General features: G+C 40.2%; 2 protein-coding genes across 7 annotated transcripts in view; one reads left to right on the forward strand and one right to left on the reverse strand.

Annotated features, from left to right (window-relative positions):
- The window catches only part of LOC122548487 (photoreceptor cilium actin regulator-like), a 17,868-nt gene extending 3,769 nt beyond the window's left edge, over positions 1-14,099 (forward strand). Inside the window, exons 3-4 of the mRNA XM_043687205.1 lie at positions 1-637; positions 10,366-14,099. Coding sequence (XP_043543140.1) covers positions 1-637; positions 10,366-10,489 — 761 coding nt within the window. The 3' untranslated portion in view covers positions 10,490-14,099. The remainder of the gene's footprint in view (positions 638-10,365) is intronic.
- Positions 14,100-16,992: 2,893 nt separating this feature from the next.
- LOC122548488 (TOG array regulator of axonemal microtubules protein 2-like) overlaps positions 16,993-20,334 on the reverse strand; it is a 126,994-nt gene continuing 123,652 nt past the window's right edge. For all 6 annotated transcript variants that reach the window (XM_043687207.1, XM_043687206.1, XM_043687208.1 and 3 more), the window contains 3 exons: positions 20,090-20,306; positions 19,030-19,116; positions 16,993-18,439 (listed from right to left, as the gene is read on the reverse strand). In XM_043687207.1, the coding sequence (XP_043543142.1) occupies positions 18,186-18,439; positions 19,030-19,116; positions 20,090-20,306 (558 nt within the window). In that variant the 3' untranslated portion in view covers positions 16,993-18,185. The remainder of the gene's footprint in view (positions 18,440-19,029; positions 19,117-20,089; positions 20,307-20,334) is intronic.

The following is a 20,334-nucleotide window of genomic DNA, read 5'->3' on the forward strand; positions in this document are numbered from 1 at the left end:
GTCCCCCGGTCCATCACCAACCGCCCAGTCCCCCGGTCCATCGTCAACTGCCCAGTCCCCCGGTCCATCGCCAACCGCCGAGTCCTCTGGTCCATCGCCAACTGCCCAGTCCCCCGGTCCATTGTCAACCGCCCGAGTCCTCGGTCCATCGTCAACCACCCAGTCCCCCGGTCCATCGTCAACTGCCCAGTCCCCCGGTCCATCGTCAAATCCCAAGTCCCCCAGTCCATCGCCAACTGCCCAGTCCCCCGACAGCGATCAACAGCGTTCCTCTGCAAAAAAGACCCCTTGACCGCACCGAGAAACCTGGATCCAACGCCTCATCCATCTTCTGCCCGCTCTCCGACTCTATTTTTGAATCCCAGCCGCCTTCTCCACTAGTGGACAGAGTGAATACAGCAGCTCAACTGCAAAGCATCATTTCGGGGGACATCAGCCCACTCACATCTAGAGTTGCATGGAAGAACAACTTCACAGTCAGGCAACCGAGCGACAGGCCGAGAAGGTTGACCTTGAGTGGTGTCCACCCACAACCTTTTGTCAAGAAGAATCACCTTCTTGACTTTAAATCTGGTATTCAGAACCGACTCTCTGCAACTAGTTCAGCTACAAGTGAACCCACTCTACACAGCATTGGGTAAGCTTTGTAATGCCTTCAATCTACACTGTACAGGCTTTCCTTGATGCGCTAGTCTGCGGGATATGAAGTTGGTAGTAGGCTGGGAAATAAAAGACACTGCATCCATATGGCACCTATCATGACCTCAGGACGTCGTAGAATGTTTAAGAAAGAACATTTTGTAGGCCGTAGGGCTGCTTGAGCATCCAACATATTTTCTTATCAACCTGTTACATACCTCTGCAAAGGGTAGGAGTGGACCTCAGGTCTCTTGGTTCAGAGGTAGGGACACTACCACTGCACCACAAGAGCCCCTTTAATAAAAGTGTGGCTACTCAGCCACCAACCCAGTCACTTGCCAAATCCTTTGATTTCCATTATACCAAAATTTTATTTGCTGCTAATTATATACTTTTGAAGTTGCACCATAGGAAACATAATGACCCACAAACAGCAATGTGATAATGGCCAGGGAATGTGTGCCTGTTAAACAGAAATTTGCCATTTTGATGGTGCACACCCAGACACAGATATAACTGCAGGAGTACTCCGCTCCCTTATCAGTGTCAGATTGCAGGTCCACGGTTGATTAATTGAATAATTTGTAAACTTGTTGGATGGGATTACTTACAAATTTAAGAAAGAAGCTGAGTTCTCAGCCTACTCCTGGTCCTGGCCATTCATAGGTTTAAGCAGCGGACTATGGATGATTCAAGATTTTAGATGTCCTGCCTGTCTTTTGTGATTATGTTCATGCTCAGGCGTCCTTGGAGTGGGAACATAACAGTGTCCAGCAGTACCCATGAAGTCTTTTGGGGTGAGTGGTCACAATAAGGGCTGGAGTATATCATCTTCCCCTTCCAACACTATTTTATGAGCAGGTTTTGTTATTTGTTGAAAACATAAGATCTAGGTTCTTCCGTGGCACTCACCCAGCAGTCACCTTGCAATGGTATAACAGTGTAGTGCACATGATGGGTCACTTCTAATTTGCAGTAACTCTTTTTAAATAAACTTCATTGTTGGGGGTGGAGAAGGTGCAGCAATGTTTAAATTGACGTGGTGCTATTACTAAAGGTCTACAAAATCATGAAGAGTATAGACAGGGTAGATCGAGATAAGCTTTTTCCCAGGGTGAAGGATTCAATAATGAGAGGTTACGCTTTCAAGGTGAGAGGTGAAAACATGTGGCAAGAACTTCACACAGAGGGTGGTGGGTGCCTGAAATGCGTTGCCAGCAGATGTAGTAGAAGCAGGCACGGTAGATTCATTTAAGATGCGTCTGGATAGATGCATGAGTAGGTGGGGAGCAGAGGGATACAGATGCTTAGGAATTGGGCGACAGGTTTAGACAGTGGATTTGGATTGGGTCAGGCTTGGACGGCCGAAGGTCCTGTTCCTGGGCTGTAAGTTTTCTTTGTTCTTTGTACTAATCTGCCACAGCAGATTGACAGTTAACTGGTCTAGCTGAATCATTGCTGGTGCAACCAACAGGACCCTCTTCTCATGCAGTATAAAATGGTGTCCTTAGTTGGGGGCGTAAGTATTTCTAGTATCATGCCATTATTTAGGAAACTTGATTCATTTGATCCTGTTGTCAAAGTCTGGACCTGGTATGAAAAAAAAAATAAAATGGTGTCCTTTTTTGTTTCAAACCTGTCTTTTGTGTTTTAGTTCTGCAGAGTAAAAATGAAAAGCTTCATCTTCTCATCTCCTTTTAACAATGTATTAATTCTGTGCTACCAAGCAATTCATTATTCCACCTTCTCCTCGCCATCGATCTCTTTGTTAACAGAAATAGGTACTTCCTAATCAGTCGAAACCCCTAAACTTTATACATCTCAATAAAAGTACCCTTTAGCAACCTCTGCTCCAATGTAGCCTATCCAGTCTTTCTCCAGACTCAAAATTTCCATTGTCCTTACAACAGTCTTATAAATTTCTTCTGGAGTCTTTGATTACATCCTTCATGTAATGCAGTAACCAGAAGTTTCTGTAATACTCCAGCTGTAATCTTGTTTTCTAGTTCTATAGCTCTAGTATAACTTCCCTACTCTTGTATGATAGGCCTCAGTCAAAACAGGAAGGTATCTGTACATCTCCTTGACAAACCTTTCTCCTGTTCTGCTACCTTTAGTGATCTGTAGATATACACGCTATAGCCACACTGTCCCTCTGCATTTTTCAGAATCTTACCATTTGCTTTGTTGCCCAAATAGATTATAGACAGTCCCAATTTATAGTGCTTACCAAAGGTTACCAATGCTTGTAAAATTAAGAATATGATCTCATTTGGAGATGTCATTTTAAAAGATCCAACATACAAACATTTCCTATACTTACAAATGAAAATTTCATCTTGTCTTGTATCAAGTTGCGACTTGCAAACAAATCGACTTGCAAACAGACATCAGAACAGAAGCTTTTGCACCCCAGGGATTGTCTCAAGTGAATTCCAGTTGACACTATTTTACCAACTGACCAGCACATTCATATCTCCTTAAAGTCTACAACTTTCCTCCCTGCTATCAACCAGATAGCCAACTTTCATATATCAGCATAGTTCCTCATTTTGATGCTCCATTTAAGTACAAATCATTGATTCATTTGAGAAATAGCAAGATGTCCAGTACTGAGGCCTACAGAACCTCACTAGTAACAAAACCATCCATCGACTATTACCCTTTACTTCTGCCACTGAGCCAATTTGAATCCCATGAGTTTGAGATTTGTTGATCAGTCTGTTTGGAATTTGCCAAAAGTCTTGTTCAATTTAATGGTAACCACATCAAACATGCTACTGTCATTGTTGGAGACCAGAGTTGAAACATGTGGTGCTGGAAAAGCGCAGCAGGCCAGGCAGCATCCGAGGAGCAGGAGAATCAACGTTTTGGGCATAAGCCCTTCTTCAGGATTGAGGCTGGTGTGCTAAGCGGGCTGTGATAAATCTCCCACACCCCGCTACCTTTTATCTCAGCCCGCTTGGCACACCAGCCTCATTCCCGAAGAAGGGCTTATGCCCAAAACGTTGATTCTCCTGCTCCTCGGATGCTGCCTGGCCTGCTGCGCTTTTCCAGCACCACACTTTTCAACAATGCTACTGTCAATGACTCGTCTTAATGCTTCTTTAGAAAAATTCAGTCAGCTTAGGTATAACTTTCTATTCACAATCCATGCTGACTGTTTTTGATTAATTTAGGTCTTCCATATGACAATTAATGTTGCACCTCAAAGTTTTTTCCAATAATTCACTCACCAGTGGAAATTAGGCTGACTGGTTTATAACTACTTGACCTACTCTTTACTCCCATTTAGGAGCAACAGTGTGACTTTAGCTGTACTCTAGTCTATAGACAGAGAGGATTGGAAAATCATGGTTTGCAGTAATGACTTCAGAGGTTTTTTTTTGCAATTCCATTATACTATTCAAAAAATGTTTTCCAGGTATCAGTTATTCATTCGTGAAGAAGTGCTTCCCGACAAGAGTTTTCAACTTGCCTTTTGTAGATCTTGTATGCAAAGGCCTCGATTAGAGTGAAGCATTTAGTTTTTGGCACTGCATGTTATACAGGATGTGTGACAGTGCAGATTCATCAAAATTATACCAGACTTGTAAGGATTAAACTATAAGCTCAGTTTCAGATGAACCTGACTTGTATTATATGTTAGAACAATAAATTAGTTGTCTCCTTTTCATCCACTCAAGACCACCAATTCTGCCAGTGAAGGTAGATCCTTCAAGGAACCATGCAGGTGAAACGTGGACATCAGTATAGGTTAGATTCCTTACAGTTCGGAAACAGGTCCTTTGGCCCAACCAGTCCACACCGAACTTCCGAAGAGTAACCCATCCAGACCCATTTCCCTCTGACCAATGCACCTAAAACTACGGGCAATTTAGAATGGGCAATTCACTTGACCTGCACATCTTTGGACTGCGGGAGAAAACCCACACAGACACGGGGAGAATGTGCAAACTCCACACAGACAGTCACCCAAGGCTGGATTTGAACCTGGGACCCTGGTGCTGTGAGGCAGCAGTGCTAACCACTGAGCCACTGTGCCGCCCCCAATACTTAGCATTTTAATGAAATGACAATCGACTGCAGGAAATTTACCTATTCTTGGAGTTTGGCATAACAGCAATGAAATATCAGAGACAAAAGGAACATGGAGCAGCTCAAAAGATTTAGTCCTGCTGAGTACAGAAACAAACCTATAAAATGTGAAATAAAGACACAAAAAGCTGGAAGTATATAGCATACCCAGACCTCTGTTGAGAGAGCAAGGGATTTCATGATTAGGATAATGACTTCTCATCAGAACGGGAGCATGCCCTTGCTCCCCCAGAGATTTTCTGTGGCTCAGTACACATTCCAAAAGGCTGGGCCTAGCCAGCGATAGCTCATGCTAGATTTGATACTTTGCAAAGATAACAGAGCAAACCAATCAGAATCTGGTGCCTGTGAAAAAATTATAACCTTTATGTAATATCAAAAGATGAGGAGGAAGGAAGAGTAGGAAGGAGATAAAAGAATTAGTGCAGTTAATGAAATTGAAGTCATATAATGTTGGTAATAAGGAGTTACCCATTTGTGAAAGTCCTCTTTGCTTTTGTTTGAATGGACTTGGTTAGAGACAAAAAAAACTGCAGATACTGAAATTCAAGGTAGACAAGCAGGAGGCTGGAAGAACACAGCAAGGCAGGCAGCATCAGCAGGTGGAGGACTCAACATGCTGCCTGGCTGGGGTGTTCTTCCAGCCTCCTGCTTGTCTACCTTGAATAGTGTAATGGAATTGCAAAAAAAACCTCTGAAGTCATTACTGCAAACCATGATTTTCCAATCCTCTCTGTCTATAGACTAGAGTACAGCTAAAGTCACACTGTTGCTCCTAAATGGGAGTAAAGAGTAGGTCAAGTAGTTATAAACCAGTCAGCCTAATTTCCACTGGTGAGTGAATTATTGGAAAAAACTTTGAGGTGCAACATTAATTGTCATATGGAAGGCCTAAATTAATCAAAAACAGTCATCATGGATTGTGAATAAAAAGTTATACCTAAGCTGACTGAATTTTTCTAAAGAAGCATTAAGACGAGTCATTGACAGTAGCATTGTTGAAAAGTGTGGTGCTGGAAAAGCGCAGCAGGCCAGGCAGCATCCGAGGAGCAGGAGAATCAACGTTTTGGGCATAAGCCCTTCTTCGGGAATGAGGCTGGTGTGCCAAGCGGGCTGAGATAAAAGGTAGCGGGGTGTGGGAGATTTATCACAGCCCGCTTAGCACACCAGCCTCAATCCTGAAGAAGGGCTTATGCCCAAAACGTTGATTCTCCTGCTCCTCGGATGCTGCCTGGCCTGCTGCGCTTTTCCAGCACCACATGTTTCAACTCTGGTCTCCAACAATGACAGTAGCATGTTTGATGTGGTTACCATTAAATTGAACAAGACTTTTGGCAAATTCCAAACAGACTGATCAACAAATCTCAAACTCATGGGATTCAAATTGGCTCAGTGGCAGAAGTAAAGGGTAATAGTCGATGGATGGTTTTGTTACTAGTGAGGTTCTGTAGGCCTCAGTACTGGACATCTTGCTATTTCTCAAATGAATCAATGATTTGTACTTAAATGGAGCATCAAAATGAGGAACTATGCTGATATATGAAAGTTGGCTATCTGGTTGATAGCAGGGAGGAAAGTTGTAGACTTTAAGGAGATATGAATGTGCTGGTCAGTTGGTAAAATAGTGTCAACTGGAATTCACTTGAGACAATCCCTGGGGTGCAAAAGCTTCTGTTCTGATGTCTGTTTGCAAGTCGATTTGTTTGCAAGTCGCAACTTGATACAAGACAAGATGAAATTTTCATTTGTAAGTATAGGAAATGTTTGTATGTTGGATCTTTTAAAATGACATCTCCAAATGAGATCATATTCTTAATTTTACAAGCATTGGTAACCTTTGGTAAGCACTATAAATTGGGACTGTCTATAATCTATTTGGGCAACAAAGCAAATGGTAAGATTCTGAAAAATGCAGAGGGACAGTGTGGCTATAGCGTGTATATCTACAGATCACTAAAGATAGCAGAACAGGAGAAAGGTTTGTCAAGGAGATGTACAGATACCTTCCTGTGTTGACTGAGGCCTATCATACAAGAGTAGGGAAGTTATACTAGAGCTATAGAACTAGAAAACAAGATTACAGCTGGAGTATTACAGACACTTCTGGTTACTGCATTACATGAAGGATGTAATCAAAGACTCCAGAAGAAATTTAAAAGACTGTTGTAAGGACAATGGAAATTTTGTGTCTGGAGAAAGACTGGATAGGCTACATTGGAGCAGAGGTTGCTAAAGGGTACTTTTATTGAGATGTATAAAGTTTAGGGGTTTCGACTGATTAGGAAGAACCTATTTCTGTTAACAAAGAGATCGATAGCGAGGAGAAGGTGGAATAATGAATTGCTTGGTAGTACAGAATTAATACATTGTTAAAAGGAGATGAGAAGATGAAGCTTTTCATTTTTACTCTGCAGAACTAAAACACAAAAGACAGGTTTGAAACAAAAAAGGACACCATTTTATTTATTTATTCTTGAATGGCCCAGCCAGGCAGCATGTTGAGTCCTCCACCTGCTGATGCTGCCTGCCTTGTTGTGTTCTTCCAGCCTCCTGCTTGTCTACCTTTGTTTGAACAAAGGCAAAACTTTAAGTAAAGTGTATAGCTTAATGACCTTATTCAATTTCATAAAAGTTGTACTTTAATGACCATGGTTTTGTAATGCTAAAAATACCTGATTACATATAATTAAATTGATCGCGAATATTTAATATGACAAAAACTTAAGAAGTATTTCAATGACTGAGAGATGTGGGATGTGCTGAAATAGTAAAGGATGCTACACAAATGCAACTTCTCTCTTTATATTGGGTCCTCATCACATTTTTTTTACTGTAATATCTGCAATTTCTTTAGAAAAGGCTCTCCAACTCTGCATGGACCAAGAAAGGAAAATATTTCCATTTAACTTATTCTGTAGACTAGTATTCTTTAAATATCTTCCCAGCTACTTCCCATTATTTTTCCATGCTATCTCCCTCCACTGTCCCTCGATGTCCATTAAACATATTCACCTGTGCTCTGTAACAGGTAACTAAATCTAAACTATCCATGCATCATCTTATCTCCCTCTTATTTACACTGCTTATGATTTTTGCTGTTTATGACAATTCAAATATTATAATGGTATTATTGTTCCCATAAGAATCTTCAATATGTAACTACTATCTCCACTCAGTCTTCTGTTTCCCAAACTGAACAGTCCCAGGAATTTTAGGCCGTCCTCATAACTTAGCTGGATTGAGTTAGGAATTAAATGGTTGATCCTATTTCATACTGCCCCCAATGTCTGAATGTCCTTGAAAGTGTGGCAACGGAATATGAATTAGATTAATTAAACCATTACATAAGTTGATCTGTTAAGTGAAGAGCTATGAATAAGATGAAATAATTATTGAGTATTTCTGTACTGAAGGAAATGGAAGTGATGGAGAAAGTGAAGGTTAGGAAGTTGCATGGTTGTACAGAATTTGAATATTATTGAAAACCAAAGACATTGCTGAAGCTGTCTGTTCACCAGTGGTATAAGTTGCTGTGATTGTTTGAAATTTGGCATTCTTGCTTTTATCCTCAAGTCAGAAAGCTTCAACAACATGTATTGCTGTTCAGTGCCATGAAAATTCTAGAAGTTCTGAATTGTCTTCTCAATGTAGCAGCTTTAGCAGTGTTCTTTGATTGCTTGTAACATTGCTTGTCAGTGTCATCATCTTCCCACAAAGTTGACGGTCATGGATATCTATCTGTATCTCTATCTGTCCTGTGCTTTTCTTGGACATTTTATAGGTCAGCTGCATCCAGTCCATTATGTCAACCAGCGACCTTTTCTTCTACTTCTCTTGCCTACATCTTCATTGTCTTCCAACAATTGTCTGTCTCCCACTTGCACTAATGATGTAACCAAATATTTTATCTATCTTACTTTGAGAGAATGCACTAAGTTCCTTCTATTGCCAGTCATTTCTAGCAGTTTCACTTACTTTTATCTTGTCTATTCTACCCAGTTTCAAATAATATTGGCTATATAAAAGCATGATATGCCTAACATATTTTCTTATCCCAAGACATCCAACCCTTGCAGAATCAATACAAGGTAGTTACCAAAACCTCAAATAGGGAATTCTCTCTTCAGAATGGAGTGAATGAAGAACATTCTAGAAAAAGGGAGAATTGCATCAGAGAGTCATACAGCATGGAAAGACCCTTCGGTCCAATTAATGCACACCGATCAAGTTTTCCCAAACAACTATTCCTACCTACCCGTTTTTGACCATATCCCTCCAAACCTTTCCTATTCATGTGTTTGTCCAAATGTCTTTTAAAGGTGGAATTTGATAACTATATGAAGGAAATGAAAAGAGAGTAAAGATAGAAGAAGAAGAGTGGGAGGAGACTTGAGTGGAGCATAAACTGCTTGGGCCGAATCCTTCAGCTTAGTCACTGATTTGGAGGAATCACTTTCACCACAGGAATTCAGATCACTTCGATGTGTCTCTTCTGAACTGTGTGTACGATCTACAAGGTGCACGGCGGAAATTCACCAAAGATCTTCAGACAGCACCTTCCAAACCCACGACCATTTCCAGCTAGGGGGGAAAGAGCAACAGATACATAGGAACAGTACTATCTTCAAGTTCCCCTCCAAGCCACTCACCATCCTTACTTGGAAATGTATTATCATTCCTTCAGTTTCATTGGGTCATAATCCTGGAATTTCCCTCCCCAGTGACATCGTGGGTCAACCCACAGCAGTTAGATGACAGAAGTTCCAAAAAGATAGCTCATCACCACCATCTCAAGGGCATCTGGAAACGGGCAATAAATGCTGGCCAGCCAGCTGTGCCCACATCCCACAATGAATAGAATAAAAGCTTTTTCTTTCTCTGTGATGAGAGTTCCTGCCACAATGAATCATATCAGCTGCTTTTCCTTTTTACTGTCCCAAGAACAACAATATTTCAGGAACAAATACTTCAAATGAGTTCTGCGTAAAGGCTGGATTTTGGAACTGTTTGATCTTCTGCATTGAGCTTAACTTCGTGGTTCATAACAATTCACCAACTGGAGACAGTTGAGAGGACAAGATAGTGGAAGGAGGGACCAGAGCTCGGTATAGGGAGGGAGGAAACCGGGCAGGGAGGGGAAAGGGCAAGATACCAGGGAAAGAGGAGTCAAAGGAAAGGTACCGGGGAGGGAGGGGAAGAAGCCAGGGTCAGGGAAGGGAGAATCAGGACAGAGAATAAAGGGAGGGGAGAGGGGAATGAAGGCAAAGTAGTGGGGAGAGAGGGGACAAGGAAAGGTCCAGGAAAGGGAGGATCAGGACACAAAGGAACTCAAGGTACAGGAAAGGGAGGAGATGATGGTAAAGTACATGAGAGGAGATGAAAGCAGATTACAGGGGAAGGAATAGATGAAAGGATAAAGGAAGGGATGGGCAAGGTGGAGATGTTGGAAGAGGAAAGGTAGGTGATATTCTGGGGGTGAAACATTGTGAAACCGGAGGCTGAAAGAGTCTAGCTATACAATGGAGCATGATATTCAGTAGTGAAGGAGTTAAAATCTGTCTTGTGTGATTGGTATTATCATTAGCTTCTTACACTAATCCCACTGAACTATTTTTCTTCTGTCAACAGTTTAGATGGGAACTTTGAGAAAGATGATGATCCAAGGACAAGGCATTGTGTGTCAGAGATGAGAGGGGCTAGCCGTTCGATCTCCCACCCAGAACTGTGTATCGTTGGCCAGGGGCTTCAATGAGCCTTCCAGACATAACAATGTGCGATTTCCAATACTCCCTGTCCAGGATGACCTCAGATTATCTGGTTTTATAGTAGCGTGACAAAATAATCCTATCTGGCATGTACTTAGGGAAGTTGACCTATTTAAAATAATATGCACAACATATGGGAAAAGTGTGTACATGTTTTATCTTCTCAAGTGGGACTGGATGACTGTGAAATTTTGTGAAATTCTTCATTCACCTGTATGAGAACTTCCTTGGAATAGAATTGAAATGAAACAAATGGAATGAAAATCATCTGCTGGAGATTGAAGAGACTTTTATTAGTCCCACTCGAGCTCAACAATCTTCAGCATTGGTACAAAGAAATAAAAAATTATGAGGATTAATTTAAGTATAAGTAAACATTTGTCGTAGAATTTCCCTGAAAATTGAACAAATTGGGAACCTTTAGTTTGTGAAGGATCCCAAAATGCGAAACCTTACCAGTGAGAATGAGTCATCCACTGACTGTTTCTTACAGACACAAAGTCCTGGAAAAACAATCTGGTGACAAGTTTCATGATCCACTGTTCTTTCCAATGACCCAAACAATTTTCTTGTCAGCCTCTTGTATTGTCTGTAATGAAACAATGAAGGAGTACAATTGGTACGATTGGAGAGCTGGACAGATAGGTTGAGCCCTCCAACCTTTTTGATGCAGAGCATTTAAAGATTTCCTCATTATTAGCCAATTTCATTAAGGATCACAGATTTTCCTTGCTTTTTCCCATTCTCTGTGACAAACGTCCTTGGTTTCCATGTGGTTGTCAAGCCTTCATTTGGAATTGAAATGAAGCATTGATGAATGTAGAAACAAAAACCCTATTGAATAATCAATATCTTATCACAGTAAACTCAAGCTTTTTCCTTGGCGTTTAAGAGTGCTGGTTTAATTAGCTCTAATTTGGCAGAATGATTTGATAAATCTGTTTGATTCCTCTATCAAAATCTGCTTTCAACAGAGAGCATACAAAATCTGTAGGAAGTGGGGGTGTGAGGTGGGGAGGGGATGGGGACTAGAACAAGTTAACTGGTATCACCTACAGAATCAGCATAAGTGAAGGCCAAGAGCCACCATACAGGATACCACCATGGGTATAGAGTGTAAAGGCAAAAATATGTTGCAGTGAAAAATTTAAATGAATATTTAACCTGTCTCTATTTTGCATTATGTCCTTTAAGAAAACAAAATCTCCATCCTGTTAAATACATACTGGAGAAGGAAGAATATTTAGGACTGTTGGAGAAGAGTAGTGAATGGGACTAAGATCTGACAATAGGAACAATGGCTAAAGATAAATGAAATCACACAATGCAGCAGGCTATGATTTTTCCTTTCTCATAAAATAAAATCAAGAATTTTGTGAATGATTGAGTCAAACAGAAGTTGCCTCTCTCTCTGCCCCAGAACAAACTGTGACCTCCAGAATAGGCAATTGATTAAAACTGGGATCTGATTCACCTCAGCCAAAATCATATTTGTCCACTACAACACATATAGTTGCAGAATTAGGTGCGAGCATTTGAAAGATCAACAATCTGCCCAAATAATGGTTAATTAATGAAAGAGTGTCTGGCATAGAAACCCAAGTGCAGGAAATTATAGAAGAGCCTTTCCTGCTCTTACTTGAAAAACCACCCACAAATAAGATTATACAAAATAGTAAGCATTTCAGGTAATTTCTTGTCATCAAATTTGGATTAAACTCCAGTAGAAAGGCTTGCTTGACTTTCATGAGTTGTCTGGAAAACCATAAGACATAGGAACAGAAGTGGGTCACTCAAACCATCAAGTCTGCTCTGCAATTCAATGAAATCACAGCTAATTTGATAGTCCTGAACTCCACTTTCCTACCTAACCCTCAATTCCCTTACTAGTTAACAATCTGATAAAGATTTCCACATATTCACTACCCTCAGATAAGAAACTCAGTCTTAAACGGGAAGCCCTTTGTACTGAGATTATGCCTTCCAGTCTTAGACTCTCCCACATCTCTCCTGAATGGTTTTGTGAGAATCTTGTATGTTTCAATAAGGTCACCTGTCATTCTTCTATATTAGAAACAAGGCCCATTATTGCCGATAATATGTAACATTTGAAAACTAAGAATTAATGGGTACAAATTTTAAGGTGCTAAAGTGTTACATACCTCATTGAAATGGCCCTTAACTACTAACTACACATCAAGTGTTTTAGAGTCTCCAGATGAAATGTAAAAATATAGTTTAGCATTTAAAAGTAGGATGTTTTCAAAACAGATAATATTGTGTTATTTAATACCAACACATGAAACACTGTACTGTGCAATATTTATTTTAAAAGGAAAATATAGATTGTTCTCCACAGACAAAAATCATTTGTAGCTGCTTGCTGGCTTTCTCGAGTGCTAATGCAACATATGTTTGGTTAATGTAACTTTGTGCAATTGTATAAACCAGGTGATATATGAAAAATGTAAAATTATCTATTCACTATTTATTGAGGTCGACTCAGCAGAAGTTCTGCTTGTGTTATTTTAATTGGTTTAAGGAATGAGTTAAACAAATAATTCAAATATCAAACAGTAGAAATTTCATCCAGACCTTGTTAAACAACATCTACACAGAAGTATCCCAACACTGTTACCTTTGTAAATTCACTCACAATTTACGTAGTTTTATCAGGGTCCTTGGACCAAAAATAGGCATTAGTTTAAAATTGGATGGAACGTTGAGTATTGTCAGTGACTTATCCTGAGTTCCATGAAATACGGGCATGACCTTTTGTATTTGCTGATCAAGAGGGTTGTAAACTAAGGAGTATAATGGTCAGATTGTAAGAACACATGTAGGGAATAAATGATAAATTGGGCTACTAGGTTTCTTACATCACATGACAGCATTTTAAAAACACTGACTCAGGGTTCATGTGGCACAGTGAGAATGTCATTTCCTCTAGCCTAGAAGCCCCACCTGCTCAGAAGTGTTGTAACACATCTGAACAGATTGACTAGAAATATCCAAACCACACTGGTTGCCTCATGAGACCTCATGAGATTGTGATTGGAGTGATATAAATTGCATGCACACAGCCCACAGGTGATGATGAGACAGAATTACATTTCAGACATACAGAAATACTTTTAAGCAATAAGAAAACAAGCCATTTGGCCTCAACCTGGAAACAGTTCTTCATTAATTTACCTTTTTCTCATTTACCTTCATCCTCTACATTTATAATCTCATATCCAATGCAGGAAAAGGTTTTTGCCTCAAACCATGAACATGGAAGTTAAATCCATAACCCTACAATTCTTCTGCCTTCAGTCATATATTTACTCTTAGAACTTAAGGTTCATTTCAAATCAGGAACTCCTGGAAACTGTCAACTTCTATGCTCCATGTCCGATAATTTGATATTTTTAACCATTCTTTCATGTTAATCATTACATTGTTTGTTTAACCAGAAGAACAAAATAAAATATTTAAAAGGTACACCTCAATCATAATCATTTATTTACAATAACATAAGATAGTAGTGCACAAATGACAATTTTAGTCTGCAAAGTTACAAGTTGCTATTAGTTACAGCTTTTTCTATAAAGCCCATCTAACAAAGAAGTCAGACATTACTTACATTATACACATTCCTTTATCATTAACAAGAGGTTCTGCAGTGCCAGTGAAACATTCTAAGTAAAACCAAGAATGGGGGACATTTTAATTGTGTTAAGGAAATAATTGGAAAAACTGCTTTATTTTTTTTTGGGGGGGGGCACATTGCTTACACACAAGTTAACAGAGCAAGTTTCTCCATTTGTGTTTATGAAGAGAAGTAAGGCCAAAGTTCCAACATTTTTATTAGTTTCTTTCACTGGATAGGAGCACCACTAACAAACCTCGGAACTGTCATACATGTCAAAATGCATTTGAGAAGTTGATGGTTGGCTGCCTTCACGAATTGTTCAAGCTCATGCTGTAGGTACACAGTTATTGGAATGAGAGTTCCAGGATGTTCATCCTTTTGCAGTGATAAAACGGCAAAATACTTTCAAGATGGTGTGCGGTTTGAAAAGAAACTCGGAAATGATATAAACTGCCCTGGTGTTATAGGGTGTGGGGTTTGAAATGTGTTATAAAATATGATTTCCTGCTGTGTAGATGTTTAATGTGGTGGATCAGATGCTAATCAAGCAGGATGCTTTATTCTCAAGTCTACCTTCCTGAATGGAACTGCATTCATCCAGGTAAGTGGACAGTATTGCAATACATTTGTGACTTATGGCTCGTAAATAGTGGACAGGCTTTGGGAAGACAAGAGTTGAGTTACATACCATAGAACTTCCAGTCCCTGACATGCTCTTGTAGCCACAATATTTATATGGCTCCTTCAGTTCAGTTTCTGATCAGTGGTAACTCCAGTGAATTGATAGTGGATGATTCAGCCATGGGAATGCCATTGAATGTCAAGGGGCAATGGTTAGGTTCCTTTTTTGGAGACGGTCATTGTCTGCCACTTGCATGGTACGAATGCTACTTACTTGTCAGTCCAAGCTTGAATGTTATCTGAGTCTTGCTGGATTTGGACATGGACTGCTTCAGTATCTAGAGTCGTGAATGGTACTGAACATTGTGCAGTCATCCGTAAACATCCCCACTCTGACCTTATGATGGAGGGAAGGTTGTAGATGAAGGAGCTGATGATGTTTAGGTCTACCCCAAGGAACTCTGCAGAGATGCCCAGATACTGAGATGAGTGACCTCCAACAACTACAACAATCTTTCTTTATGCCAGTTTTAAAAAAATCTATGGATGCTCGTGATCTGAAACAAACCGAAACTGTTGGAGAAACCCATCAAGTTTGGCAGTATCTGTGGAGGGAAGAAGGTTCACAGGACGCTAAAGTTAAATGTATTTTCTTTCCATAGACACTGCCAGACCTCAGTTTTTCCAGCAATTTCTGTTTTTGTTTGTTCCTTTGTATTAGATATGACTCCATTGAATGGAAAGTTTCCACAATTCCAAATAACTCCTGCTTGGGCTCCTTGATGCCTTATTCAGTGAAATTCTGCATTGACGTCAGGAGAGGTCACTCCTACCTCACCTTCTCGGTTCAGCTCTTTGCCCTTTCCTTATTGGCCTGGAGCCAAGTTTTTTTCTCTAATTCTCCACAATGTCCTGGGATATATTGGATCCAATCCTGGAGATTTATCCACTTTATGTTTTTTATGAACTCTAGCACTCCTTGTCTGTAATGTGGACTGTTTTCAATAAATTAGTATTTGTTTCCCCAAAGTCTTTAGCCTCCATTTCCTTCACCACAGTAAAAACTGACATGAAATATTTGTTTAGTATCTCACCCATCTCCTGTAGTATCATACATAGACAACCTAGTTGACCTTTAAGGGGCCCTATTCTTTCCCTAGTTGCTCTTTTTCCTTTAATATACTTGCAAAATCTCTTTGGAGTATCTTTGATCTTACATGCCAAGGCTATCTCATATCCCTTTTGGGTCTTCCTGATTTCCTTCTTAAGAATTCCCCTTTTACTCTTCAAAAGATTAATTGGATCCCAGCTGACTCCCTCTTATTCTTAATCAGAGCCTCAATATCTTTACTTCCATTATTCCCTACTCTTACCAGTCTTACCCTTCACTCTAACAGGAACATAATGCCTCTGAACTCTTGTAATCTCATGTTTGAAAGCCTCCCACTTGCCAATCATCCCTTTACCTGTGAACAATCTACTCCAATCAACTCTTGAAAGTTCCTGCCTCATACCAAAATTTGCCTTACTCCAATTAAGAACTTTAATTTTTATACAAGGGCTATCCTTTTCCACATTTTTTTTAAACCAATACAATTATGATCACTGGTCCCAAAGTGCTCCTTCACTTATGAACACTATTGCAGTTATTGAGCCTGGTTCACCAAGCTTGCCTCCAGTCAACCCCCAAATTTATTGGGCTCCCTTTTAAAGTCAGCGAGGTCTTTTCTGGGACTCTTTTGGCAGATATCTTGAGTAGTTAGAGATCCAACTATGCTATCAGTAAAGGAGATTCATGTCCTTCCCCAGCCTGCATCTTGTAGCAACATGCATGGGTTTCTGAGAAACTTGCACCATTCACTTTCCTTCCTCTTTCACAGGCCCCTTGCCATTCAGGCTGTACAAAGGTTGGGTTCCTAGGGCAGGCCAAAGACAGGAAACATTTTTCAGTACCTGCAGTCTATCTAAATGGAATATATCAAATAAAAGCAAAATACTACAGATGCGGGGAAATAAGAAACGAAAACAGTGTAACGGAAATACTAAACAGGTCTAGCAGCATGTGTGAAGATAGACACAGTTAATATTTTGAGTCCGACATGACTCTTCTTTGGAACAGCAAGCTGGAAAACCGATCAGTTACTGAAAACATTAACATTGTGTGCCTTTCATCTTTAGTATAGCTCTGACAAATCAACACAGAAAGCAAGACCCCCACGTGTCGCTTAAATGTTGACAATAGTGTAAAGGTGGTTTATTGTAGTTTGTGATAAATGCAATATAACAATATGAAGTGCAAAGTCATCTTGACTAAGGAAATTGCATTAAGTGCATCAATAATAAGGTATTAGAAAAAAAGAGACCTATTAATGTCTCACAAATATCAATGTTCTCGAGCACACTAAAAGTTACACTTTTTCGACATAAAAGGTTAAGTTGCCGTAGTCCCAGAAGACGATAAGATGCTCTCTCATTAGAGAGATCTGACTAGTGGTAGTTTAACCTGAGGGTCACCACACCTCAGGCAGGGGGAGAAATTGAGAAGAGGAATCCTTCATGGTCGCCTCAGCCAGCGCTGGAATTGAACCGATACTATTGGCAACACTCTGCATTTCAAACCAGTCATCTGAGCTAATAGAACATTTATATTTACATTTTAAAAAGAGTCATTTTTGTCCTTTTCGCCCAGATTCAGCTCAGGACACACAGATCATGCAGTCTGGCAGGAACTGGTGATGACAGTTTTACATAATGCACCTTCATGAACATTGATTGAAAGCCACAGCTAGTCAAGAGTGTGTTAGAGGGGAAAAAACACGTTTTTCAGAGAGACTAAGATAAAGTGTGTAAGGTTTTGTGTGTCTGTGTGCTTGTACAAGAGAGTGTGTGCATGAGTGTTAGAGAAAGTGCAAGAGAGTGACTGTGTAAGTATAAGAGAGGGAGAGATTATGTTTTTGTTTCCTTGAATGCATGTCTGTATGCATGTGTTTGCATATTTATGTCTATTTGTGTGTGTCTGCATGCACAATTTTCCCAATGGTTTGATCAGATTCCACTTCTGGCTAGTTGTATTCTCTACATCAAAAGAAGAACAAATGTCCACCTTGAACATCCCAGTTCCATGCTCCTGTCATCGGCCACCCTCTCACCCTCCAAGGAGAAAGTGGATTTTTCATTTGGTCAATACTCAAACGGTCTCCAACCTATTCTTCACCTTCAGCCATGACTGCAATTAGCAAATAAAAGCCTTCAAAACATTCTTGTTAAATTAGTTTTTTTAAAGAAAAAAGACCTTGTGATATTTCTCTAATCTTTCCCAGAACTGTCTCCAGGAGAATGACAATTAATTCCTGCAAACACCAGGCTAATCCTGGAGGCTTGGCATCCCCAGATTCAAGATGATCCTGATGTGATGGGCTGAGAGATTAAAGTTCCTTCTCAGTCAGTTCTCGCAGTGTTTTGATGACGTGTGCTGGCTGGCTCGCTGCATACTCCTGAAGGCCAGTGCCCATCTGCTGATGCAGGCTGGTTGCCAGTTTGGCCGTCACTGCCCGCACATTCCCGCTTCCACCCTTGATCACTCCGTTCCCAGTCATGTTGCCCAGCAGGTACCAGAGTACAGGCAAAACGTACCGCTCCACAGCTTGAGGCTTTCGACGATACACAGGCTGCACAAGGACTGCAGTCAAGAAAGAAAACCAGAGAATCATCACTGTGGGTCTGGACTGCATCACAACCTACAATCACTTAACCTGGAAGTGGGTTCGTGCGAGTATCAGAGCAGACTGTTTAGATTTAAACATCCACCAACATGAGGCGAGGTAAAAGTGGAAGCCCATGTCCATTGGTTACTTTGCCCTCATGGATGAGGGAACAGTTTCTCTCTTTCTCATTCTCTTGTTCTCTGAAGGTACACCCAGGACCGTGAGCTCCATAAATCCATCCCCAAATCTCTCCACCTCACTATCTCTTGTACTTTAAAAAGCTGCTTATCCTGAAAAGACAAGCATTTGCAAAGGTTCAGGGCACATGGGATGAGGACATTTACTCCTGCAGAAAGGTGGCACAGCCACAATAGGCTGAATGATCTCCTCCTGTACCATAAACATTCAAATGATTCTTATTAGCAATAACTAAAGAGTCTTTTTAAAGTATGAAAATGTAAAGGTCACATTTAAGTTTAGAATTCACACTCCATTATGTTGCACCTTGATTCTGTTTCCTTAAATATTAAGGAGATATTAATTATCTCCTTATCCACAGGCTCACCTGACAGTCGCTCTATGATATCCTGCATTGCACGGCCACTGATGAACTGCACTCTGCTGGCGAAAGGCTGAAGGAGTAGTAAGTTGTCTTTTACAGGGAGAGTAAAGTAATAACAATTAATGTTCCAGGACACAAGAATCAGATAAATGATCAATAAATAGAGAAAAGTTAACTCCAGCTGTCCCATGAGTGAGATATCATTTACTCTGCATCATTGTGACTCCAGAAGGTTAAAGTCTGTAACATTTATGATACCATCAGTTATTGATGTAAAACTCTGTTGGATGGGCTCATTGCACACCCATTTAAAAAAATACACTCTTTCCCCTTAGATATTGTCATGAATTGATGGGAAATCGGAGGTTCAATCCCTCATATATTTTGTCTGCTTAATTTTATTTTAAAATCTTATCTGTTCACCTCTAGCAGTTCTTGTCCTATTGAAGACAATAATGCAGATTGAGTGCCTTTCATTTGTGGAGACAAAATTGCCAAAACAGGTACATTAATCCAATTGGTACCAGTAAAGTCTTTAAAGTTGCTGTGGTAAGGTAGCACTTTTAGAACTTTAATCTACCAGCTTTGTTAAGGGATGCAAACGGAGAGTACAGACACAGACAAGTTGGACCGAAGAGTCCGTTTCCACGCTGTATGACTTTATAAATCAGTTATACAGTGAGTAAACAAACTGTGAGGGAATGCTAATGAGTAAATGAATGAAACGAACCACACCACAAATCTTCACCTCAGTGATTTCTGAACTTGTTTTGATTTACACATACACCATAACAATAAACAAACTGGCATTCAAACATTGAAATAAATGTTCAATGAGCACATAAACGAGACCTGTGTCAGAACCTGAGTTTAAATTAAACAAAATAGAGAGGTCGTGAAAAATGCATGAACTGATCTGATGACCAGATTTTTGATTGGAATGGTAATGATGCTCTTTTAAGTTTGTCTTGGGGATTCAATGGATTCATGACCTTACAACCTGTGGCAACATATGCCAGTGGTGCATCTTGTTAATGATAGCGCTTGTGGGCCCAAGGCCTACCTATATGATCAATCAGCGTATCGAGGACATGCACAGCTGCAGTGTAAATGCCCGTGTTCTTTGAGTTCAAGTTGTCAGTTACCACAATGACTATCGAATGTATGACACGATGCAAATCATCTTTCAGCACTGGGATCATGGTTGACATGGACTGCAGTGCAAACTGGTTCACTTTCTTATTCGAGTCCTGGAGTCTTGGAATGAATACATCAAATATCTGAAACATGAAGACATCAAAAGACTGA

The sequence above is a fragment of the Chiloscyllium plagiosum genome, chromosome 3, assembly GCF_004010195.1.
Source record: "Chiloscyllium plagiosum isolate BGI_BamShark_2017 chromosome 3, ASM401019v2, whole genome shotgun sequence".
In the NCBI taxonomy this organism is placed as follows: Eukaryota; Metazoa; Chordata; class Chondrichthyes; order Orectolobiformes; family Hemiscylliidae; genus Chiloscyllium; species Chiloscyllium plagiosum.